The 22,962-nt window shown below is 52.9% G+C and overlaps 1 protein-coding gene across 1 annotated transcript in view; it reads left to right on the forward strand.

Annotated features, from left to right (window-relative positions):
- SLIT1 (slit guidance ligand 1) overlaps positions 1 to 22,962 on the forward strand; it is a 172,395-nt gene that overhangs the window by 108,431 nt on the left and 41,002 nt on the right. Inside the window, exons 5-16 of the mRNA XM_067709847.1 lie at positions 4,865 to 4,936; positions 6,382 to 6,453; positions 7,075 to 7,146; positions 7,708 to 7,871; positions 10,219 to 10,366; positions 10,970 to 11,041; positions 11,557 to 11,628; positions 13,910 to 13,981; positions 14,708 to 14,851; positions 21,807 to 21,970; positions 22,656 to 22,679; positions 22,810 to 22,954. Of these exons, the coding sequence (XP_067565948.1) occupies positions 4,865 to 4,936; positions 6,382 to 6,453; positions 7,075 to 7,146; positions 7,708 to 7,871; positions 10,219 to 10,366; positions 10,970 to 11,041; positions 11,557 to 11,628; positions 13,910 to 13,981; positions 14,708 to 14,851; positions 21,807 to 21,970; positions 22,656 to 22,679; positions 22,810 to 22,954 (1,221 nt within the window). The remainder of the gene's footprint in view (positions 1 to 4,864; positions 4,937 to 6,381; positions 6,454 to 7,074; positions 7,147 to 7,707; positions 7,872 to 10,218; positions 10,367 to 10,969; positions 11,042 to 11,556; positions 11,629 to 13,909; positions 13,982 to 14,707; positions 14,852 to 21,806; positions 21,971 to 22,655; positions 22,680 to 22,809; positions 22,955 to 22,962) is intronic.

Genomic DNA, 22,962 nt, shown 5'->3' on the forward strand with positions numbered 1-22,962 from the left:
ACAGAGCAAGTACAACCATACCCAGTGCACGGGGAAGAGGTCTGGTCTCACAAAGTTCATACAGAACCAGCCATCCTGCCCCAAGCCCCTGCTTTTCCCTCTCAGTCACATGGCCTGTCCTAACTCTTTGCTTTAATCCGGAAAATGCAGAGGGATTGGAGCAAGAGAATCATGGAAGGATCCACTTCAGTTCAGTTCAGCTAAAAATTACTGAGCCTCTGCAACACACCAGGTGTCCAGGGACTGTCTGGAGGCAGAGAGGGGTGTTAACCAAAAATCAGTATTTTATTACATCCAGGGCACAAATATTTCATTATAAACCTGGATTAGTGCTGAGAAGAGAAAGTGTCGGGGCCCTGGGAGCCTGCAGCAGAGGGAGCTGTCAGAGGAGGTGTCTGTAGACTGAGATGTGAAGGATGAATAGAAGTTACCATTCCTCCACAAGAGTGGAGGAAGCATAGTCTTGGCAGAGGGAACAGAAGTGCAGAGGTCCTGTGGCAGGAGGGATTCGAAGCAATGAAGGAACGGCAGCACATGTGGAGTCATGGGCAGGGGTGAGAGCACCTAGTGCCTACCACATCAGAGTCTGCAAGGTAGGTACCACTTCTTACCCCCATTTTGCAGATGAGAAAACTGAGGCCAGAGAGGTTAGTGACTCACCCAAGACCACATGATTTAAGTGGGTGAGACAGGGCTCGTTGAACCCAAGTCTCCAGGGTGACACTTAGCTGTGGGCATTCTCCTCTATGCCCTGGCCTCTCAGTGTGTGCTTCCTGGACCAGCAGCCTCTGTATCCCCTGGGAGCTTGTCAGAAATCTAGGACCTTATCCTTTCCCGTAGAATCTGTCCCCAGCCGGTCCCTTGTCTGGTTGCTGCATCCTTGCTCTCGAATCTGCTTCTCGCTGTCCTGCCTGAGGTGTCCTTCTGAACTGCTGTCCGCCCTGTGGCTCTGTGCCCTGTGCTTCCCCCTGGCCAGGATCGGGCCACCAGCTGCTCTGGGTTTTGGTTTGTCCTTCCAGCTCCACAGCCCACCCTCTCCCAGGATGGCCTCTCTCAGTGTATCTCATTCTGCCCCGGCATACCCCAGGCCACGCACCTCACTTCAGGGTCTCTGACAAGGTCACCGAGGGAGAAGAATAGGGCAATATTGATCAAGTTTCAGGGAGAAAAAGGAGGCTCAGGGCCTGGGAAAATATGATGAGAAAAGTTGTAGGTGGTACATTTGAAGTTTGCATGCCAACCTGGTGAAAATGGATATAAGAAACTTTATTTCAAAGAGGTTTGGGAAAGACAAAACAGTTGTTCACCAGGTAGGGGATCAACGGGGCAAAAAAAAGAATAGCTTTGTTTGGGTTTGCCAAATGGCTGAGCAAGCATCCAAGTCCGGGGAAGGCTTCTGGCGCCCCCTAGTGAGATAACTGGAGACAACAGTCAGAACCTTAGCAAAGGGATAGGCGGACTGTGCTTAATTAAGGCTGGTCAAAAGCCCACATTTCTCTTTTTTCTTTCTTTTTTTTTCTTAAGAGTTTTATTTATTTATTTATTTTAAGATTTTTTAAAATGTGGGCCATTTTTAAAGTCTTTATTGAATTTGTTACAATATTGCTTCTGTTTTATGTTTTGGTTTTATGGCCCCGAGTCATGTGGGATCTTAGCCCGCCCCCCGACCAGGGATCGAACCTGCACCCGCTGCATTTGAAGGCAAAGTCTTAACCATTGGACCACCAAAGAAGTCCCCAGCATTTCTTAAATATTGCCAAATGGAGGTACTAGAACAGAAGCATAAATATTTACATGAACTCTCTTAATCTTCTTCAAAGTCCTGCGTGGTAGATATTTTAATCCCCATATTACAAATAGGGAAATTGAAGCTCTCAGGCATGTAACTTCTAATGTAAATGGCAGAAGCAGGAGCTGAACTTAGATCCTTCCGTTGCAGAGTTCGGGTTCTCTCCACCACCCTCTCTGCTGTCAGCACTCTGCATTTTCCTCCGCCTTTCAAGGCTCACCTGTTTCCCTCTGGTCTAGAGGCTGGCCTCTTTAAGGTCTCAAATTCAGTTTCCTTTACTCATTTTAACAGCGTGAGCACCGGCTCACTACTGTGGCCTGGCCCTGGTGGATCCACACCCACCCCTGGACCCTCACCTCAATAATTGGCACTTGGTGTCCACTGGGGCAGCGTCTTTTCTCTATTAGCTTTGGTGACCCAGAGCCATGTCTAAAAGGCTATCAGATCACACTCCTCTCTGGTCTAACCTGTCGCCTTCTCTGGTCTGCAAGCCTTTTTCCTGCCAACACTCTCTTCCCAGCACCTCCTGCTCTCACCTACTCCTGGATCATGCCAGGCTCGATGCGTCCTGCCTTTGACAGACCGTTCCTGCCCCTCCCTTCCCCACTTAGCTCCCGGTGTGTATCCTTAGAGAATTGCTCTGCCTGAATCATACTTTGATGTGATGTTATTATAAGAAACAGACACTTGAAACCCGTTTATTATAAGGATCTAGTGTTATTGATTAGGACACACAGTCATTTTTTATAAAGACCCCTGGAGAAATTCTTGTCTCATCTTAGTGCCCAAAACACCTCTACTCCCGAGAAACTGGTTCTTTTGAGTTTATACATATATCGGGGATGCAGTTAACTGACCAGTTTTCCCTTTTCACATCAGCTCTCAGAAAGCTTAGAACCTACCCCCTGCCCCAACCAGGCAGCTGTGTGGATCACGTGGCGCTGCATGCTTGCTGTCCGATATTGATTTGTCTTTTCTCTGCCCTACTTTTTACTCCTGATCTCTTGCTGTTTTATAAATCCCTATAAGTCACCTTAAAGCCTTTCTGGAACAAGGTTGGCCTAAATCAATAGACTAGTCGATACAAGGGAGAAACCTTCTTGCAGGATTGTAGCGAGGATTAAACGGAATAATGGTTGCGAGCTGTCAGCCCAGAGTTTCCCCCCAAGCTTGGCTGAAGGGTGAACTGCTAGCTAGGGCTGAGATGAGGGTGCTACCAGAGGTCCCCACTCCTGGGCACCCTCCATCTTTCTGAAACCTGGGAGGCCGGGGGGAGAGGGGAGAGAAGCTGCTGTCACATTAAGGGACAGGCACAGGCCTGTTATAGTGAAGCCAGACACAGCGGGAATGTAGTTTTGGAGGAGAGAGAGGAGAGGCTGTGTCACAGGCTTGAGACGCCTTCCTTCAAGGAGAGACGGAGCAGGGAACAGGGGGTGTGATGGTGACAAAGCCCTTTTGGACAACAGGTGCTTGGGGCCGGTTAGGCAGCTGGGGGACAGGAGGGGTCGGGGTTTGGAGGGGAGGGAGCTCACAGAGGTTAGCTCACACTCTGTGCAGGGGGCAGGGTTTTGGGCGGTTTGTGGGGCAGGCCTTGCAATGCTTGTATTCCCCCACTTTGCACACAAGGAAACTGGGGCTCAGGAGGGAAAGGCTGAGCCACAGATGCACAGCCAGGAGGTGGGACACCGGGATTCGAAACTGCCTTTCTGAGGTCAGGGCCCCATGCGCTCTGCTGCGATGCTTCTGTTTTGTTGTCTCAGCAGAAAAACCCAGGCGGAGGGGAGCGGTTCCCGCAGCTCAGGGGACAGTGCACTGAGTGGCCCTGTGGGCTGTGTTCTCAGGTTTGAGGTGAACCCTGAGGCCCGTGGGGTGAATGGTTGAAGGGATGGAGACGGTCAAAGCCCCATGGGCCTGGCGCAGGAGGAGGGTCCGGGGTCTGCAGAACTGCCCATCCCACGTGGGGACTGGCAGCCCTGACTGTCTGAGGTCGCAGTTCCTCCCAGGGCTGCTGTGCGAGGGGAGGCCCTGCAACCTGACTGCCTGTTTCAGATTCTGGAGCCGCCACCCGCCAACCCGCCAGTGCTCCCTCAAAGAGCTGTGTAACTTCCCTGAGCTCCCTCCTGTCCTTGCGAAAGGGGGACGGCAGTAGTATTTGCCCCACGGTCAGTGCGAGGCTCAGGCGCACTCACACTTGTGACACGCCTGGCGGTGCAGGCGTTGGGGGGCGGTTGTTATCAGCACGGTGGGAAGCAGAGAGGCGTTCCGCAATGAGGATTGAGAGAGGGAGGAGAGGCAGGTGGACAGGTGCCTGAGGCCCAATCCTGCTGGGGAGCGGAAGCTGAGTTGCTGAGTCCCTGCAACGCCTCCTCCCTCACTTCAGGACTTTAATAATGGGGAGGTGATGGAGTCCTCAGAGGTCCCTGCCCTCCAAGCCCCAGGGCAGGGATGCAGCACGGCAGTCCCTAGGCCAGCACGCTCAGTGCCCCGTGTGGATCCAGGCTCAGTGGCAGCCCTGCCCCCTGCAGTCCCCGAGACCATGGGGTCTGGAGTTCACAACCTGGTGGGCCACCTACTGGCTGGGTTATCTGGGGTCCAGCTGTGCCTTCTTCTGAAGCCTCCATTCCTGGTCAGTAGAACAGATCAGGAACGGTAGGTAGACCCGCCATAGGTCTCAGGGCAGCTGTGGGCCCCGTCGAAAAGCTCCTTCTTTGCTTGCTCCTTTGCAGCCCTGGACGATGCCTTGGGGGCTGAGCTGACCCTGGTGGGTCTGGTGGGCAGGCTTGGGGGCTGGCAGAGCTGATCCCTGCTGCCCCAGGCTGCACCCCCCAGCTGCAACCCCTCTGCCCAGAGAAGGGGAGGTGGCTGGGGCCCGAGTTCCAGTTCATTTATTCACTCATTCATTTGTTCGACAAATGTTTACCCAGTGATCTTTGCATGCCAAGCACTGTCCCAGGTGCTGGGATACAGCTGTGTCTGGTCTGGGCACTGTCTGGCCTGCTTGACCTCCCTGACTCATCAGGGCACGCTGGAGAAATCTTTTCTGACAGTGTTCTCCCTCTGGCTTTGTCCTCGCAGGGACCTGAGTGAGAACGCCATCCAGGCCATCCCCAGAAAGGCTTTTCGTGGAGCCACAGACCTCAAAAATTTGTGAGTATGGGCCTGGGAGGGAGAGGGGCTTGGGGACTGTCGGGCCACCCCTGTCAGCATCCTTATGGGTCTCCCCAGGCCCTGTGGTCCAGGCAGCCGAGGAGCTGGTCTGGGCTCTGAGATGGCTCGTGCCAGCATGGTCTTCTGGAACAGTCTGGGGCTGGAGGAAACAGGCATCCTTTGGGGGCCAGGTGGAAGGGAGTGTCATGAACTGTGGGGTGCTTGGGTGATGTCCTTGTTCCATTGCAATGGACAGTCTCTGTGCCCTTACCCTCCAGTGGGTGGGGAGAGCTGGGTCTGAATGTTTTCTTGCAGGTGCATATTGTATAAGCTGCTGCAAGTCAGTTAACTTCACTGAGCCTCTATATATTGTTTTGCAAAATGGGGACATCATATTTATCTCACAAGCTTGCTCTGAGGTTTAGATGAGATATGGAAATAAATACACTTTGTTGAATGCTATTTTTTAAAATTTATTTATTTTATTTTATTTTTGGCTGCGTTGGGTCTTTGTTACTGCATGCGGGCTCTTCTCTAGTTGCGGTGAGCAGGGGCTACTCTTCGTTGTGGTGCGCAGGCCTCTTGTTGCGGTGGCTTCTGTTGTTGCGGAACACAGGCTCTAGGCGTACAGGCTTCAGTAGCTGTGGCACATGGGCTCAGTAGTTGTGGCTTACAGGCTCTAGAGCGCAGGCTCAGTAGTTGTGGCGCACGGGCTTAGTTGTCCGCAGCTAAGCATGTGGGATCTTCCCAGACCAGGGCTTGAACCCATGTACCCTGCATTGGCAGGCAGACTCTTAACCACTGTGCCACCAGGGAAGCCGAATGCTCTTTAAATATAATGGTTTATTTCTATGACTCAACTTTATTCCGGTCCAGGCTTACACTCCACCCCAACCCAGGTCTGACTGCCATGGTGCCGGCAAATGCCTGGCACGCTCGTCACTCCCTGGCCCTCGAGCCTGTAGTAGACATTGGTAATTGATCACCGCATTCTTTCCCAAGGAGCGCAATCACAGCTTCAGTTTGTTGTGGGAGCAGCAGTCCAGGTAGCCACTGTGAGTCGGTCTCACTTGGCACTCAGGCTGAACTCTGTTTGCCGGCTGTGGCTGCCATGGCTCCTGTGACAGACTCTGATTGTACAGCCACCAGCAAGCACCCTCTAGGTGGTCTTCAAAGTGGGGGCGGTGCCTGCTCCCCAGGAAATATGCAAGGTTGGGGAGAGGAGTATAATATAACTTATTTATACTTACTGTTTTAACTAAAAAGGAGAAAGAATTTAAGCTTTTATTAACATTTACTATTTGGATCAACACGTATGTACTGGACAAATGATTGGGGTCAGGTCTTTTTTTTTTTTAAACTAATGGAGTGGTTGATCAGAATGTCTGGACATCCCCGCTGTAGGCAACAGGCCGTCCTCTCTATAACCTTCCTTTGTTCCACAGACAGCTGGACAAGAACCAGATCAGCTGCATTGAGGAAGGAGCTTTCCGGGCTCTGCGGGGGCTGGAAGTGCTGTGAGTGAAACATAGGAAGGGAAACAGAGGCAGGAGAGCTGGCTATCACGGGCGCTGAGGCCCAAGCAGCTGGCGTTTGGGCAGGGAAGCCCCACAGGAGGCGGGAGGCCTGGGAGGTGGGTGCCAGGCCCAGGGCAGAGGCCTGCTCTCTGCTCTCCTAGACTTGTTGCCAAGGACGGAAGGGCGTGTACTCCTGGGGTCATGCCTGTGGCAGTGTGACCCAGGCTTAAACTGCTCGTGATGAAGCCCAGGGCAAGTGGCTGTGTCTCTCTGGAGTTTCTAACACTCAAGGCTGCAGTGCCTCGCCTTTCTCCCTCCGTCTGTCCAAACCCCACGCTTTCTTCCAGGCCAGCCCGAGCCTGCACCCATCCTCACCTTCTGTGCCCCCCCCTCCCCCGACCTACCAGCCTGGGGGTCTGTGCTGCAGCTGCCTCTTCATCACTGTCCCAGCTCAGGGGTCTCCCTGAGGGTGGCTCTCCGGCGTAGCCCCCGGGTCCAGGCCAGGGCTGGTCACCTCGAGGGCAGACTGTGAGCCACAGTGTGAGGGAGAAGCTGTGCCCGTCCTTCCCACGCGGCTTACTGCTGGGCGGACGCTCAGTGACTCTGGCTTCCCTCTTTCAGGACTCTGAACAACAACAGCATCACCACCATCCCCGTGTCCAGCTTCAACCACATGCCCAAGCTGCGGACCTTGTGAGTCAGGCTGGGGCGGCCGGGAGCACAGTGCCGAGCAGGGGAGGTGCTGGGGGGCAGAGGGGAAGGAGCTTGGCCTCCTCTGCACCCCCGGAGGCCACCTCAGGGCGGGGGCTGAGTGGAGTTGGGGGAGGGGGAGGTGATCTACAACTGAAGGACGTCGAATGTCATTTATAGTTGATGTTTTCGTTGGACAACAAATGATTTGTTTTTGTGTTTGAAGATGAGTCAGGTGATTTGGGCAGTGGGTCTGCGTGAGCTCAGTGAGATGCATCTTCACTGGGCACACTCCAGCTGAAGGGGTGCCCCTCGCACCCGCCGAGCCCGCTGGGAGGGAAGGGGCAGCTGCTGGGAAGTTTCCCGCTGCTGCAGATAATCCCCAAGTCAGGGCTGAGCCGCGCAGCTGACGGGGTGTAGGCCGGGCCCCGACCCAGTGGAGCGCCAGGGGCTCGGCCCCCTGCCCCGTGGGCGAAGGGGCTCCCACTGTGCGGCCAGGGGCTGGGGGCCCAGGTGGGTCGTGAGCCACCCTGTCTCCTCCCTCACCCCCCCCCCCCCCCGCAGCCGCCTGCACTCCAACCACCTGTTCTGCGACTGCCACCTGGCCTGGCTCTCCCAGTGGCTGAGGCAGAGGCCAACCATCGGGCTCTTCACCCAGTGCTCGGGCCCTGCCAGCCTGCGCGGCCTCAACGTGGCCGAGGTCCGGAAGAGTGAGTTCAGCTGCCCAGGTGGGTGCAGGCCCTGCCAGGGCTCTCGGCTGCCCTTCGCCTGCCCCCCGCCCCGCCTCCTGTTCCCACCCACTAACCTCCTGTCAGCACGCATTAACATCTGGCCCACCCGTGACCTCCGGTCCTCATCCATGGATGGGGTGAGGACATCTCACCGTCTCCTACCCTGGCTCGTGTTCTCTCCTGTCCCTACTCATTGTGTCCTGTCCTCACTGCTCTCCTTCTTCCCTATCCGTTGTCTCACCCGTCACCTTTGTCTCCACATCACCTCTTGCCTCCACTGCATTTCCCCTCCTGTCTCCTACCCATCACTTCTTTCCTGTCCCCACCCATTGTCCCCTTCTGTCCCATCCCTTCTACCCAATGTCTCCCTTTTGCTTCTTTGCTTCTACCCAGCACTCCAGCCCTCGCCTCCCATCCCTCACTCCACCCCCTCCTTGCCCCCTCCTATTACCCCCTCTCCCATCCCCCATTGTCTCACCCCTGCTATCTTGAAAAGTCATTAAACTGGGCCTTCTAGCCTTGGTTCGAAGTGAAATGGACCCCAGAGTCTGTACCTCCATCTTCCACCTGGGGTCCTGGGAGAGCCTCCTGCCTGGCCGCCCCACTTCCTTTCTGGCCCCTCCAATCTGCATACTGCAGCCAGAAAGACCTGAAGAGAGCCACAGGTTTGGGCTGCTCACTGTTGCTTTGTCCTTACCTGGCCTTTCAGTGCTCCTAGGAGAGTCCAAACTGCCCTCCAGCTCTGCGAGGCTGGACGAGGTCATCTGTGCCTCCTCTGCCTGGTGGCTTCCTCACTGTTGCATCTCAGTCGTGCCTGCCTCTGCCCCTCCCGGGAGCAGGTGCCTCCCACCCTGGCCTCCTGGCAGGCTGTTTCCCTGCTGGTTACATCCTCCCCGCCTTGCTGCTCCCTTCTCAACCTGCAGGGCCCAGGGAGCCTTCCCTGGCCCCAGAGGGAGTCCCGCATAGACTGATCGCAAAGTCCATGAAAACTACGTGTGCTGTGTTCTCTGGCCATTTCTTAGTACTGTGCTCATACTTGACACAGAGAGATAGATGCTCAAGGGATGTTTGCTGAGTGAATGACCGGCTCACAGATCCGTGACAGAGGATTAGGGGCTGCCCGCTTCTCCCAAGCCTGTGGATCTGAGCCCGCCAGCCACACAGAGCTCAGCCTCCTCTCCTCAGGGTGAGGCTCGGGGGTGGGGGGGCTGTCCCCTCCTCCTCAGCACCGGCAGCCCCCCGAGACTGCGCTCAAACACCGCTGTGCTCAGGGCTGCGGCGTGTGTGAGACGTGATTCTGCAGCTCCACTGCTAGGTATGTGCACATGTTCTGCCAAACACGTGTCCAAGAACATCCAAGCAGTGTTTTTCATAATATCCCAGGCTTGGAGATTGCCCAAATGTCCACCAACAGGAGACTGGATTAGCCAATGATGGCATATCCGTACAATAGACTGTGAGTCAGCAATAGAAAAGAACAAACTGCACAGCAACATGGGCAAATCTCGGAGATTTTACGTTGAGTGCAAGAGGCCAGATGCAAGAGAGCCTGCCGTCTGCTTTCCTTTATGTGCAGCCCACAGACGAGCAGAGCAGATCTTTGGTGACAGGTCTCAGAATAGCGGCTACCTCAGGGAAGGAGCATGAGGGAACCTTCTTGGGTGATAGAAATATTCCATGTCGGGGGGGGCGGTTCTGTGGCCGTACCCACATGTGGAAATGCAGCCAGCTATACACTTACGATGGTGCACTTGTTATAACCGATGATACCTCGGTTTTAAAAAGTGTGGGTCCTTAACATCAGACACTGGGCTTCACCCTGATCTCACCACCTATGTGGTGAGATTCCATGTGCTATTAATTAACGTGGAGGATGTGTGAATTTCATGTGCTAATTAATGAATGTTGAGGACTCACTTTTCTCACCTGTAAAGTGGCCACAATGATGTCATGCTCTTTGCAGTAGGATTCAATAAGATACTGCATGTACGACACTTATTATGGCATGTGGCACAGAGTAAGCGCTCAATAAACATGGTCCTTGTCATACTCAGGCCAGAAGTGTTGAGTGACTTGGACTAGAGCCTGGAGCCTCAGAACTGAGGGTAGGATTTCCTAGCGTGCAAATCACGTGCTCATGTAGCACAGTTATGTTCGGATTCAAGTTCAGCAAACAAGTACCTGCTATGTACCAGGCACGTGCAGAGTTACATCATGGTCCTTGGTGATCTCCTCTGGTTCATCCTCATTTAGAGAAGCACCTTGTCCCCATCCATCAGTCCGTATCTGGGAAGGGAGGTCCTGGCCCAGGGCTCCCTGAGGTCACAGCCCACTGTTTCCACAGGCCAGGGGGAGGCGGGGCACGTGCCCTCCTGCACCCTCTCCTCCGGCTCCTGCCCAGCCATGTGCACCTGTAGCAACGGCATTGTGGATTGTCGTGGCAAAGGCCTCACCGCCATCCCCGCCAACCTGCCCGAGACCATGACGGAGATGTGAGTACCGGCAGGGCAGGCGCTGGGATGCACCCCTCCGGCCAGGCCAGGCTGTGGTGGGCCAGTGAAGAGCCAGTGCAGGCGCTACCCCAAGGCTTGCCCTGAGGCCCCTCAGTGCAAACGGAGAAGACATGCTTTGCCTCAGCTGGGCCGAGTTGTCTGCCCAAGGCTGGCAACTCTGGAGGGTTGGAGGGGCGTATCCCTCTGTGGTCCATCTGTCCAGCCCAGCTGGGTGAGTCTGCTAGAATTGGTTTCTTAGGGACTTTCCTGGCAGTCCAGTGGTTAAGACTCCTCGCTTCCACTGCAGGGGGCACGGGTTCGATCCCTGGTCGGGGAACTAAGATCCTGCAAGCCCCGTGGTGTGGCCAAAAAAAAAAAAAAAAAGAATTGGTTTCTTAGTATTAGCATCATTGGTGAGCCCCTTTCAGCCATGGCAGCCTGGGATAATGGAGCTCGAAAACCTGTCCCTTTTCTCTGCCTGTAACAGCCCCCCTACCTCCAGATGGAGGGTGGGAGCAGGGGCTGGCGGGCAAAGGGCCTGGTTTGGGCAATGGCGGGGGTGGGGTGACGTGCCCTTGTCCTTCCTCTGTTCTCTCTCTGCAGCCGCCTGGAGCTCAATGGGATCAAGTCCATCCCCCCCGGAGCCTTCTCTCCCTACAGAAAGCTTCGGAGGATGTGAGTGCCTCCTGCTGTTTCCTGGGGGTCAGCATGGGGCTGAGCCTGGAGCAGGCAGGCCACAGCCCCGGGGCAGGTCCTGACTCTGCCTGCCGTGGCTGAGCCCCCGGCAAAGCCATCATCTGGCCTTCCTACCAGGCTCACCTGTGACATGGGGATGGCGGTGGTGCGACCTCCTCGAAGGGCTGTCTTGCGGCCTAAATTGGAGGCTGAGTCCGAGTCTGGCACGTGACCAGAGCTGACCATTTCAGCCTGGGCACCCACAGAAGCAGTTGAGGCTGTGAGGGGTGTGTGTAGGGGAAAGCTAGGGTACCCACCCGTGCATGACCCTTGGATTGCACAGGGAAATAGTGGCCAGTCGTGGGTTTTTCGGGTGGATGGGGAACTGGCCCTTCTCTTTCCTAATTTCAAAGAAACCCCTGCCCTCCTGTGGTGTCTGGGAGGTAGGGGGGACAGGCAGGACTTGGTGGCCACTGAGAGATTCAGCCACCGTCTCTCCTCTGCTCACCTTGCAGAGACTTGAGCAACAACCAGATCTCGGAGATTGCACCCGACGCCTTCCAGGGCCTCCGGTCCCTGAACTCGCTGTGAGTAGCAGTGCCAAGGCTCTGTAGTGGTCCAGGGCATCCCTCAAGGAGGCTGGCAGGGCCCAGGGCTCAGGGCCCCTCTGGTGGGTGCTAGAGAAGGAGCACAGACAGCCTCAGTGGGTCTCCCTCTGGCTGCAGTGACCAGGGTGGCTGTACCCAGCTTTCCCTTCCTCTTTGTGGACCCTCTGCAGCTGGGAGGGGGAGGAGGGAGTCAAGGGCTGAGTGCATGGAAAAGCTAGGCAGAGCTGTTGCCCCTGACAACTGTGATGCTCTCCCTTCTGCGGTGGGGATTTTCCCAGCCTTCTTTGTGGCAGTCATCTGACTCAGCCCAGCCTTCATGTTGGCCCCGCCTCCCCACAGAGGCCCAGCGCTCCATTCTCCTGAGCCTTGCCTGGGTCCTATAATGGTGGCAACCACCAGCTCCAGTTGTGAAATCTGCCTCAGCTTACATCTTTTGTCCCAAACGTGCTCTGATCTCAAGTTGTAATGAGTGATTGTGAAGAGTGTTTCCTGCCTCCCCTGCCTCCCCCACCCTGTCCAGTATTTCCTTTCCCTCAACAGTTTGCTGGGGATCCATCAATCTACAAAACGTTGTGCGGCATTGAAAATTAATCTTGGGAATGTTACTTCGTCTCTTTTTCCAAGAACCCTTGCTTGCTCTCCCAGGGTCACTAAGCCCCTCACTCTCTGAGGTCCCATGGTACTTTGTCTCCATACAGAGTGAGCTCAGGGTGTCCTATAGTCAGGCTGGCTCCCTGTTGATGGAGGCCATTCATTTGTCTTAGGAATGAGTATTTTCACCCGTCCCTCGGCAGCGCTGGACGTGGGCTGGGCGTTGATTCGGGGCCTAGGAAGTGGAACAGAATGGAACTCCCCCTGGGGCAGTGCCGGAGGCCGCTAGCTCAGTGTCTTCTGTGTGCACCCTCTTCTCTTGGACTAGAGTGCAGGGTAGTGCGTGGGGCCGTTGGGAATGACACCCCTAAAACTGTGCAGTGTGCAACCTACACAGCTGTACACGACAGCCTGGGATGGGTCACTGTCCTTGGCTGAGAGATCCTGAAGGTGGCTGCCAAAATGCAGGGTCTTCCTCTGAAAAGTGAGTGAATCTCCTCCTAAATTGGAACATGACAGTAGCCCATCTAAGTGGGTTCCTGTTGCTCATGGGTATCTGGTCGCAGCCGCCCCCTCACCATATAGGAACTTTCATGCCGAGGTCATGCAAAAAGTGGACATTGACAGTGTCCGCCTGGTCAGGCCCTGACCTGGTACCCCTGCCTCAATGCCTGCCCCCTGCATTACTCCACACAGCAGACGGGGGGATCTTTCCAGTGGGAGTCTGATGATGCCTCAGAGGCTTCCTGGTGCTGGCTGCGTAAAATCCAAGCTACGGTCCCGTTTGTTTGCTCCACTCGAGCCACACTGGAGCTCTCCACGTGGGCCAGCCTGGATCCTACTTAGCTGCTGCCACGCCGTCCTCCAAGAACCATCTCAGAGATGGCGCACTCTGCTTTTACTCAGACAGAATGTTTCCGGGGGTGGCTGGGGGGGCCGCTTGTGAGATTGGAACGTAATGCACCCCCCTCCCCAGGCCCCATGATGCTTTCACCATCTGTCTGAACCCATTTCTGCCTGCCTGTCTTTTTTGAACCTTTGCATTTTTTCTGATTATATATGGAATTCATGCTCCATGTAGAAAACTTTGAAAATTCTAAAGCATAAAACAACCCGCTCTCAGTCCTGCCGCCAGATCTCAGCACAGCTAACACTTTGGTCTGTTTCCTTCTGGTGTTTTGTCTGTGCTGGAAAGACTCGCTTGACGTGCTGGAGCTCATACCGCACGTGCCTTCTGGCATTCCAGTTTTTGCTTGTAATTCCCTAAAAATATGTTAATTTTTCCTGCCCTAGGGATTTTCTTCTCTTTGAACAATCTCCTTTTGGATCCCCAACCAGGTTAATTTCCCATGAGGTTCCCCGGAGGGGCCCTTGCAGGCTTCTGTGGGATCCATGTGTGAGGGCAGAGTGAGGGAGGGGTGCTCCCGCAGTGATGGGGATCATGCTGCCTCTAGCCCATAGGGTACCTTTGTGCAGAGTAGGGACCGGCGACCCCTTCCTGTCGCACTTTACTGCCATCTGCTGGCCACTGTTATAACAAGCCTACACTGCTGGGACCTGGCGTGTGAAAGGCATAGGGGTGGCACCATTGTGTGGGCAGGACTTGCAGAGCTGTGCCCCGGCCTGCCGGGCTGTCCTCTAACTCTCCTTTCTGCTGCCTTCTCTCCAGGGTCCTCTATGGGAACAAGATCACAGACCTCCCCCGGGGAGTGTTTGGAGGCCTGTTCACCCTACAGCTCCTGTAAGGACCCAAATGCGAGTGACCTTGGGTGGGACCCATGGAGGGGGGGGCAGTATTCCTCCGGCCTCTCTTTCGGCCTCTTTGGGGTGTGGGAGGCAAGGACCTTGGGGGATGGCAGGTCTGGCAAGGCTGTGAGAGTCTAGGGGGCTGTGCAGAGGCCAGAGAGGGAGGCAGAGGTGGATGCAGAGCTGATTGCAGGACGCCCGAGCTGAGAGGCCGCTGAGATGCGAACTATGTTCCTGCTGAGCTCGGTGTGGTGGGGGACAGAGCTGTCTCCTGCAGGAGGACACCCAGGCCCAGGTCAGCCTCCTTGAGCGCTGAGCGTTCAGACAAGGATTCTCTCCCAGGACCCAAGAAGCACAGAAGCCAAATGCTCCCTCTCAGCTCCTGGGAAACCCAGCAGAAGGGGAGGAGAAGGATACCCCCAAATGCCTTTGGGAGGTGACTTGACCACTGTGCTCTCTGCTGTCTTAGAATCCCATTGGGCACCTCTAGCAGTTTCTTGAAAGAGAGAAGCATGGGGCACTAAATGGTCCCTGTGCACAGAGAAGGCAGCCAGAGCTCCTCTGCGTGGAGTGGACACCCAGAGGGCCAGATCCCCTGCACCTGCTTCCGTGGACTCCTCCCTGACATAACGTGTGCTTGGCACCTAGGAAGGTGCCCAGGACATGATGAGTCCAATTCTGTGCCTCTCCCCTCACCACCTGGCCCTGGCTCTGCCCACAGGCTCCTGAATGCCAACAAGATCAACTGCATCCGGCCCAACACCTTCCAGGACCTGCAGAACCTCTCCCTGCTCTCCCTGTATGACAACAAGATCCAGAGTCTCGCCAAGGGCACCTTCACCTCCCTGCGGGCCATCCAGACCTTGTGAGTGCCCTCTTGCCCTCCCCCTCCGCCCACCCCAGCAGGTGGACCTAGGGGAGGTAACAGCCTCCAGGTACAAGCAGCGGTCTTGGCCTGTGCCTTTGGCTCACCAGGTATGGCCTCTGGTAGAGGACAGATTCTGGGTTAGACAAACCTGGGTTCAGATTCCAGCTATGCTCCTTATTGGCTATGTGGCCCTGGGCAAGTTAATTAGCTTCTCTGGGGCTCAGTTTACTCATTCATAAAATGTGGATATCATCTTCTTCATAGGAATGTGGAACTGGGATGCATATTACAATTGATGGCATGTTTAATGGGCAGCACTTTGTTCTTTCTTGATAATACATAAAATAATAGTGCATCTTGCAGTGGATAATGTCTTAAATGAAATACAGTGACAGCAATGCTGATTATAAATTAAAAATTAGAAGAGCAACAATTCCAGGAAGGTTTATTCCTAGGCATTTTATTCTTTCTGTTGCAATGGTAAATGGGATTGTTTCCTTAATTTCTCTTTCAGACTTTTCATCGTTAGTGTATAGGAATGCAAGAGATTTCTGTGCATTAAAATTTTTTAAAAAATTAAAAGCATTTTAAAATCCCCTCCCTCATAAATAAATAGATAGATAAACAAAGAAATAAGTAAATGCCTATGCAGTACAATTGGCAGATACTGGTTGATGTGTTACTTAAGTTTTTAATCTGTGGGTGTGGTCTCCATTTCCATTTTCCTTGCACGTTATTTGTTGAAGACACTGCTTTACTGGATCCATAGAGCTCCCCACAGTCTGGATTTGCTTATTGCATCCCCTGTGGTGTAGTTTCACATGTTCCTCTGTTCTCTCTAGGTCCTGCAGATAGAAAATTTCATCTAGGAGCTTGGGTCAGGTTCAGTATTTTTTCTTTTTCTGGCAAGATGACTTCATAGTATTGTGTACTTTCAACAGGAGGCTCAAGATACCTGTTTTGTTTTTTTTTTGTAATAAGCACAGTCATTGATTTCAATGCCTAGACCCACTTGTTCATTAGGGATCCTGAAATGGTGATACGTGAATTCTAACATTCCTTCTTCATTTGATAATGCTGTTGCGGTTACGCTTTAAAGGAGTCCTTATTTTTTAGCTGGAAGGCTTCTGTATAGGGAAACTTCTCTTCTACTGTTTGGTTAAACTCAGGCACTACATTCCACATCTTTAGTTCTGCGCCTGCAGTTTGACTCAGCGTGCTGACCCGTGGGTCCTGTGGTGCGTGCCTGATGGGCGTTTATTATTAATATTACCGTGGCCATTGTTGCCGTTGCCAGCCCTGCCACTGTTTACCCGCTGTGCAGTGCCCTCTGTCAGCTAAGATCTGCACGAGTGCTGGGATGAGTGTGAAACAGATCGAGTAGAAGGCACAGCTCCTGCTCCCTTGGGACCCTGCACGTCAGCAGGGATGTCAGCCATGAAGACAAACTCATTAGAGCCCACATACCCGCCGGCAGCCCACTACTGCTAATTAATTTACTTATAGCCAGGGAGAGGGGGAGGGAGCACCACGGGGAAATCTTGCCAAGTATGTGAAATGAGATGTCACAGGGAGACATTGGAAAGGTGGATTATTTCACGAAGCTGGCAGAACATCTGAGAGAAATGCACTAAGGAGATTTCAGGGCCGGGGACACACACGCAGGAAAGCCTTGGGGATGGGAAATGGGGCTGAGCGTCTCATGTGAGGAGCTGTCTCGCTTTCAGGGTGGAAGGGGAGCTAGTACATCAAATGGGTTGTGCTCACCAGGGGCGGCCTCTGTCTGTGTCCATTTACCTGGCTGGATTTCAGGAGTGCTTCTGCCCTCCTAGGTACCATCCCTGAGATCTTGGCCACTTCCACCAAGGCAGTAGTAGGGCACAAAGCTGGAGCAGAGTGTTAGAACAGGAAGGTTTCCCATAGGAGAGATGGTAATAGTAGTAATACTGATAATAGCGATAGTCACCGCGGTTTATTACTGAAGGCCAGGACACTGTTCTTTGCGTGTATTATCTTACTTAATACTTACAATGACCTATGAATGAAGGTTCTCTCATCCTTGCCTTTCTTATAAGGAAACTGAGGCAGAGGCAGACTCACCCTAGGTCACATAACATCTAGAGCAGGGATTTGGTCTCAGGCATCTCTTCACTGGCGCTGAGAAATTAGTTAACTTGCCCCTAAATTGTGCTTTTACCCTAAGAATTGACCTCATTGTTAAGGCTGTAAAGCAAGACTGAACTTCGTGAACAACTCTTATATATTGACAACTGAAGTACAATTTAGAACAAGAATTTTAAAAAATGCAAATCCGGGCTTCCCTGGTGGCGTAGTGGCTGAGAGTCCGCCTGCCGATGCAGGGGACGCGGGTTCGTGCCCCGGTCCGGGAGGATCCCACATGCCGCGGAGCGGCTGGGCCCATGAGCCATGGCCGCTGAGCCTGCGTGTCCAGAGCCTGTGCTCCGCAACGGGAGAGGCCACAATAGTGAGAGGCCCGCGTACCGCAAAAAAAAAAAAAAAAAAAAGCAAATCCAAGGTACAATCAGATATTGTTATTACAGCCTCAGATAGTTAAACCCTTGGCCGAGTCTTATGTCAGAACCGAGCGGATTTCAACTTACAAAATCTTGCTTGATTTGTTTATAGCTCCAAGATCTGTGGCTGAGTGCCATGTGTCACAGTATTGATTTTGTAGTTTTACTTGCTCCAAGAGATTAAAAAAAATTTTTTTTTAAAGCTTGAATGAGGTATAACTTACATACCATAAAATTCACCTGTTCTGAGTGTACAATTCAGTGATTTTTAGTAAATTTACAGTTGTTCAACTATCACTACAATTCAATTTTAGAACGTTTTCCATTACCCCCCAAAATCCCTTGTGCCCATTTGCAATCAGTTCCTATTTCCAGCCTAACCCCAGGCAAGCACTAATCTAATTTCTGTCTCTATAGATTTGCCTTTTCTAGATATTCCATAAAAATGGACTTATGTGATATATCTTTTGTGACTGACTTCTTTTGCTTAGCATAATGTTTTTGAGATTCCTTCATATTGCAAGTATGTATTGGGTTGACCGAAAGGTGCGTTCGGTGTTTTCCGTAAGATGGCTCTAGTAGCACTTAGTTGTCTTTAACTTCATTCGAAACAATTTTGTTAGACTGTATTGTGACAGCTGTCATATCAGCGTGCATTTTTTAAAAAAACTTATCAAAATTGGTGAATTTTTGTGTAGCCATTTCAATATTGAAGATGGAAGAACACAAACAACATTTTTGGCATACTGTGCTTCATTATTTCAAGAAAGTAAAAAAAGCAACTGAAACGCACAAAAGGATTTGTGCAGTGTATGGAGAAGGTGCTGTGACTGATCGAATGTGTCAAAAGTGGTTTGCGGAATTTTGTGCTGGAGATTTCTTGCTGGACAACGCTCCACGGTTGGGTAGACCGGTTGAAGTTTATAGCGATCAAATTGAAACAATAATTGAGAACAATCAACGTTATACCGTGAGGAAGATAGCCAACATACTCAAAATGTCCAAATCAAGCGTTGAAAATCATTTGCACCAGCTTGGTTGTGTTAATTGCTTTGATGTTTGGGTTCCACATAAGAGAAAAAAAACTTCTTAACCATATTTCCGCATGCGATTCTCTACTGAAACGTAATGAAAACGTTCCGTTTTTAAAACAAATTGTGACGGGCAATGAAAAGTGGATACTGTACAACAATATGGAACAGAAGATATCATGGGGAGAGCGAAATGAACCACCACCTACCACACCAAAGGCTGGTCTTCATCCAAAGAAGGTGATGTTGTGTATATGGTGGGATTGGAAGGGAGTCCTCTATTATGAGCTCCTTCCGGAAAACCAAACGATTAATTCCAACAAGTACTGCTCCAATTAGACCAAGTGAAAATGGTACTCGACAAAAAGTGTCCAGAATTAGTCAACAGAAAACGCATAGTCTTCCATCAGGATAACACGAGAACGCATGTTTCTTTTTTTTTTTTTTTTTTTTTGCAGTACATGGGCCTCTCACTGTTGTGGCCTCTCCCGTTGCAGAGCACAGGCTCCGGACGCGCAGGCCCAGCGGCCATGGCTCACGGGCCCAGCCGCTCCACGGCATGTGGGATCTTCCCGGACCGGGGCATGAACCTGTGTCCCCTGCATCGGCAGGCGGACTCTCAACCACTGCACCACCAGGGAAGCCCAAGAACGCATGTTTCTTTGATGACCAGGCAAAAACTGTTACAGCTTGGCTGGGTAGTTCTGATTCATCCGCCTTTGGATTTTCATTTATTTCAGTCTTTACAAAATTCTCTTAATGGAAAAAATTTCAATTCCCTGGAAGATTGTAAAAAGCACCTGGAACAGTTTTTTGCTCAAAAAGATAAAAACTTTTGGGAAGATGGAATTACGAAGTTGCCTGAAAAATGGCAGAAGGTAGTGGAACAAAAGGGTGAATACATTGTTTAATAAAGTTCTTGGTGAAAATGAAAAATGTGTCTTTTATTTTTACTTAAAAACCGAAGGCACTTTTTGGCCAACCCAATAACAGTATTTGTTCCTTTTTATTGCCAAACAGTTTTCCATTGCACGCACATTTTGTTTATCCCTCCTCACTGTTGGACATTTGGATCATTCCCACTTTGGGACCATTATGAATAATGCTGCTGTGAACATTTTCTTACACATCTTTGTGAGGACAAAGCGTTTCATTTCTCTTGGAATTTCTGGGGCACATGGGAAATTTATGTTTAACCTTTTAAGAAACCGCCACTGTTTTCCAAAGCGGCTCTACATTTTACATCCCCACCAGCAATGTTATGAAGGTTCCAGTTTCTCTACATCCTTGCCCACACTTGGTATCGGTTTTCTTTATGATTACAGCCATCCTAGTGGGTTTGAAGTGGTAGCTCATTGTGGGTTTAATTTGACTAATGATGTTGAGTACCTGCCCAAAAGATTTTTAGTTGTGACTTCTTAATGCTTAATCCAAGAAAGAGACTGGGAATCGGTCTCCCCTTCTACCTTCCACTATCAGAAATGTGCATGGAGATAATTGTCTGGCCACATGTGCAGCCTCTTTCTGGGTGTGCCTTTAACATAATTATCTTTTGCCAAGCAGATTTTTTTCTTCCTCCTGAGCATTTTCTCTCCCCAGTTCCCTGCTCTTTACACCTTCTAAAAATTCTACTTTATGTCAGATACTTAAGTTTATACAGAAGCCAGTTGCCTCGGTGGGTGATTCAAGTTTTGTAGGTTGCTTTTGACAAAAATAGCCTGTTCTTAAAAAGGATGTATTCTACTCTGCACCCCTTGGACATTTTAATACGTGCCTGAACAACATAATTGAGTTGATTTTAAACAGAGTTTTCTGCCAAGATTGTGATAGAGGGAAGCAATTCGTTCAGGCAGAGGCTGTGTCCTAAGGCACAAATAGATGTGGATGGGGCGGGTGGAAGGATCCCAGAGCAATCCGTGAATCCTGGGTTACTTTAGATTAGCCACGAACTCTGCCCTGGGGAGTCAGCACGCACATTGTCGCTGTGCAAATTGGCAGTTTAAATCGGGGAAACAAACCATCCAACGGGATGCAGAAGGGGTGGGAGGGGCCTGGCCCACCTGGTGGAGCTGAGAGGAGCCAGGACTTAGGCAGGAAAGTGGGGCAGGCGCTGCAAAGGGGAGTGGCAAGGACAGCTGGGCAGGGAAAGCTGTCACCAAGCATACTGACCAGTGGCCAGAGGGCAGAGCCCAGGAGGGAATGGATGGAGAGTGGCCAAGGTCTGAGCTGAGCTGAGCACAGACTCTGGGCAAGGGCTCGTGCCTCTGCTTGGAGAGAGCCGTGTGGCCCTAGCAGGAGCCTGGGCTGCGGCCAATATGTAGATGACTTGAATTAATGGCATTAGATGGAGGGAGAGTAGCCATGGCGTGGCGAGTCCTTTGAGCTGGCCCCATGCAGAAGCATTGGCTTTTGGGAACAGTAGTCAGGACAGGTGCTGGATTCTTTTCCCTGGCTGTCTCGGGGTAGAAAGCAGGGCACTCAGTGCCGCATTGGCCCAGACACAGGTGGGCAAGCCGGCTGCTAAGTGGTTCAGATGTGGCTGGTCTGAGCCTGCAGGGCAGTCAGGGCCAATGGGAAAGACAGCCCTGTGGTCACTTACAGTGATCCGGGTTCCCTCAGCTAGTATCACCTGTCAGCTGCCCCTGCCCCACACTTATCCTGCGGGTAACACAGGGAGCCAGCAAGAAGATATGAGTGGTTCCCCGATAAGCAGCTAATCAGTAATGCTTTCTGAGTTTACCTGTGTCAAGAGACGGCCTGTAAAATGGTCAAGAGGGGGCAGCCCCTATGGCCTGGGGTAGGAACGGAGATTCCATGGAAAGCTGAGGGGCTGCAGCAGGCACTTTGAGACCTCCTACCCCAGCTACAGGCCCAGCCTTGCCACCCTGGCCCCAGCCCCTTCTTGACAGAGGCTGTGGGAAAGAGGCTGCTGCCTCCCAAAGCCACAGGGAGGGGACAGTCCAGGACTTATGGCACCGGCGGGGCCAAGGGCCGCTGGATGCTGAGGTCTTGGGCTCTAATGTCCATTCCATCACCTCGCCCTTGGAAGGACGGGGGTGCCCTGGCCGGTCTCTGGGTTGCTTCTGCCTCCATTCCTGTTTGTCACAGGGCAGAGGGAGGGACAGGTGAGTAGAAGGAGATGGGACAGAGTGAGGCTTGAAGGGACAGCTGGAAGCTCCAGGCTGTGGAGTTCCATCCCCACTGCCAGGCTCTGGTAAGACTTCTCCACAGGTGGTGGGCACCCCCAGGTGCTGTCCCCAGGTGGCGCATTTCTCCCCAGGGCCCGGTGGGCTCTGGCCACGAGCAAGCAGTGAGGCCCCATCCAGGTGGTGGTGAGCATAATGGTGCAGCTTTGTCTCTGATCTCCCATCCGCCCCCTTTGGACAGGCATCTGGCCCAGAACCCTTTCATCTGCGACTGTAACCTCAAGTGGCTGGCGGACTTCCTGCGCACCAACCCCATCGAGACCAGCGGGGCCCGCTGCGCCAGCCCCCGGCGCCTTGCCAACAAGCGCATCGGGCAGATCAAGAGCAAGAAGTTCCGGTGCTCAGGTAGCTGCCCGCCTGCCTGCCCGCCCACCCGCCCGCCTTCAGTCCGCTCAGGGACCCTGTGATGTTCCTGGATGGTCCCAACAAGTGTGCGCTGGACCACTCTGGACCCACGCTGGAGGGTGCGGGCCCCCAGTGTAGACTTGCATCTACAGTTTCCCACCCCTTGTTTTACTGAGGCCTGGGAAGGTGGTAGAGCTCGCCGAAGATACCCTGGAGAGGACGGGCAAGGACCCAGGTCCCTCTCCTCCCAGGACAGTTCTCTCTCAAGCTTTTTAAGACACTCAGTAGGCCTGGGAACCCTCCTCAGAGAGATGGTTGCCTCCTCCAGGCTCTGGGGCAGCAGAAACGGCAACTGGCTGGGGAGAGTGTGGGTCGGCTTCTGAGCCCGGATCCTGGTCCATCCTCACCTGTGCCGTTGCATGTGAACGTTCCCGTGGTTTCGGTGCTCCCTGGAAGAGGTTTCCTTGGGTGTGGTGCTGTCCCCTGCATCAACCTGGGCAAGGAATATCTGTGTTCGTAGCAAGACCTTCACACAGGGGCTGGGTGGGTGGGCGCCGGGGCCCTGGTTTGTGACCCGAGCCTGGTTCCTGGGGCGGCTTCCGCTGGGCAGCAGGGCTGAGGCCTGGGCTATTCCTGCATGGTCTGGACAATCCCAGCATTGTAGTGTTTCTGCTTCTCTCCTCAGCCAAAGAACAGTACTTCATTCCAGGTAAGAGGGGGGACCAAGGCCGGCCTGGGTGGGACGGTGGCAGTGGGAGGCCAGGGGGGCCCGGGAGACTCTGGGCTGGGCAGGGCTGCTTGGAACTCCTCCGCCCCTGGCCCCCACCCTCTCACCACAGGCACAGAGGATTACCAGCTGAACAGTGAGTGCAACAGCGACGTGGTCTGTCCCCACAAGTGCCGCTGCGAGGCCAGCATGGTGGAGTGCTCCGGCCTGAAGCTCACCAAGATCCCTGAGCGCATCCCCCAGGCCACGGCCGAGCTGTGAGAGC

The sequence above is a fragment of the Pseudorca crassidens genome, chromosome 16 (assembly GCF_039906515.1).
Source record: "Pseudorca crassidens isolate mPseCra1 chromosome 16, mPseCra1.hap1, whole genome shotgun sequence".
NCBI lineage: Eukaryota > Metazoa > Chordata > Mammalia > Artiodactyla > Delphinidae > Pseudorca > Pseudorca crassidens.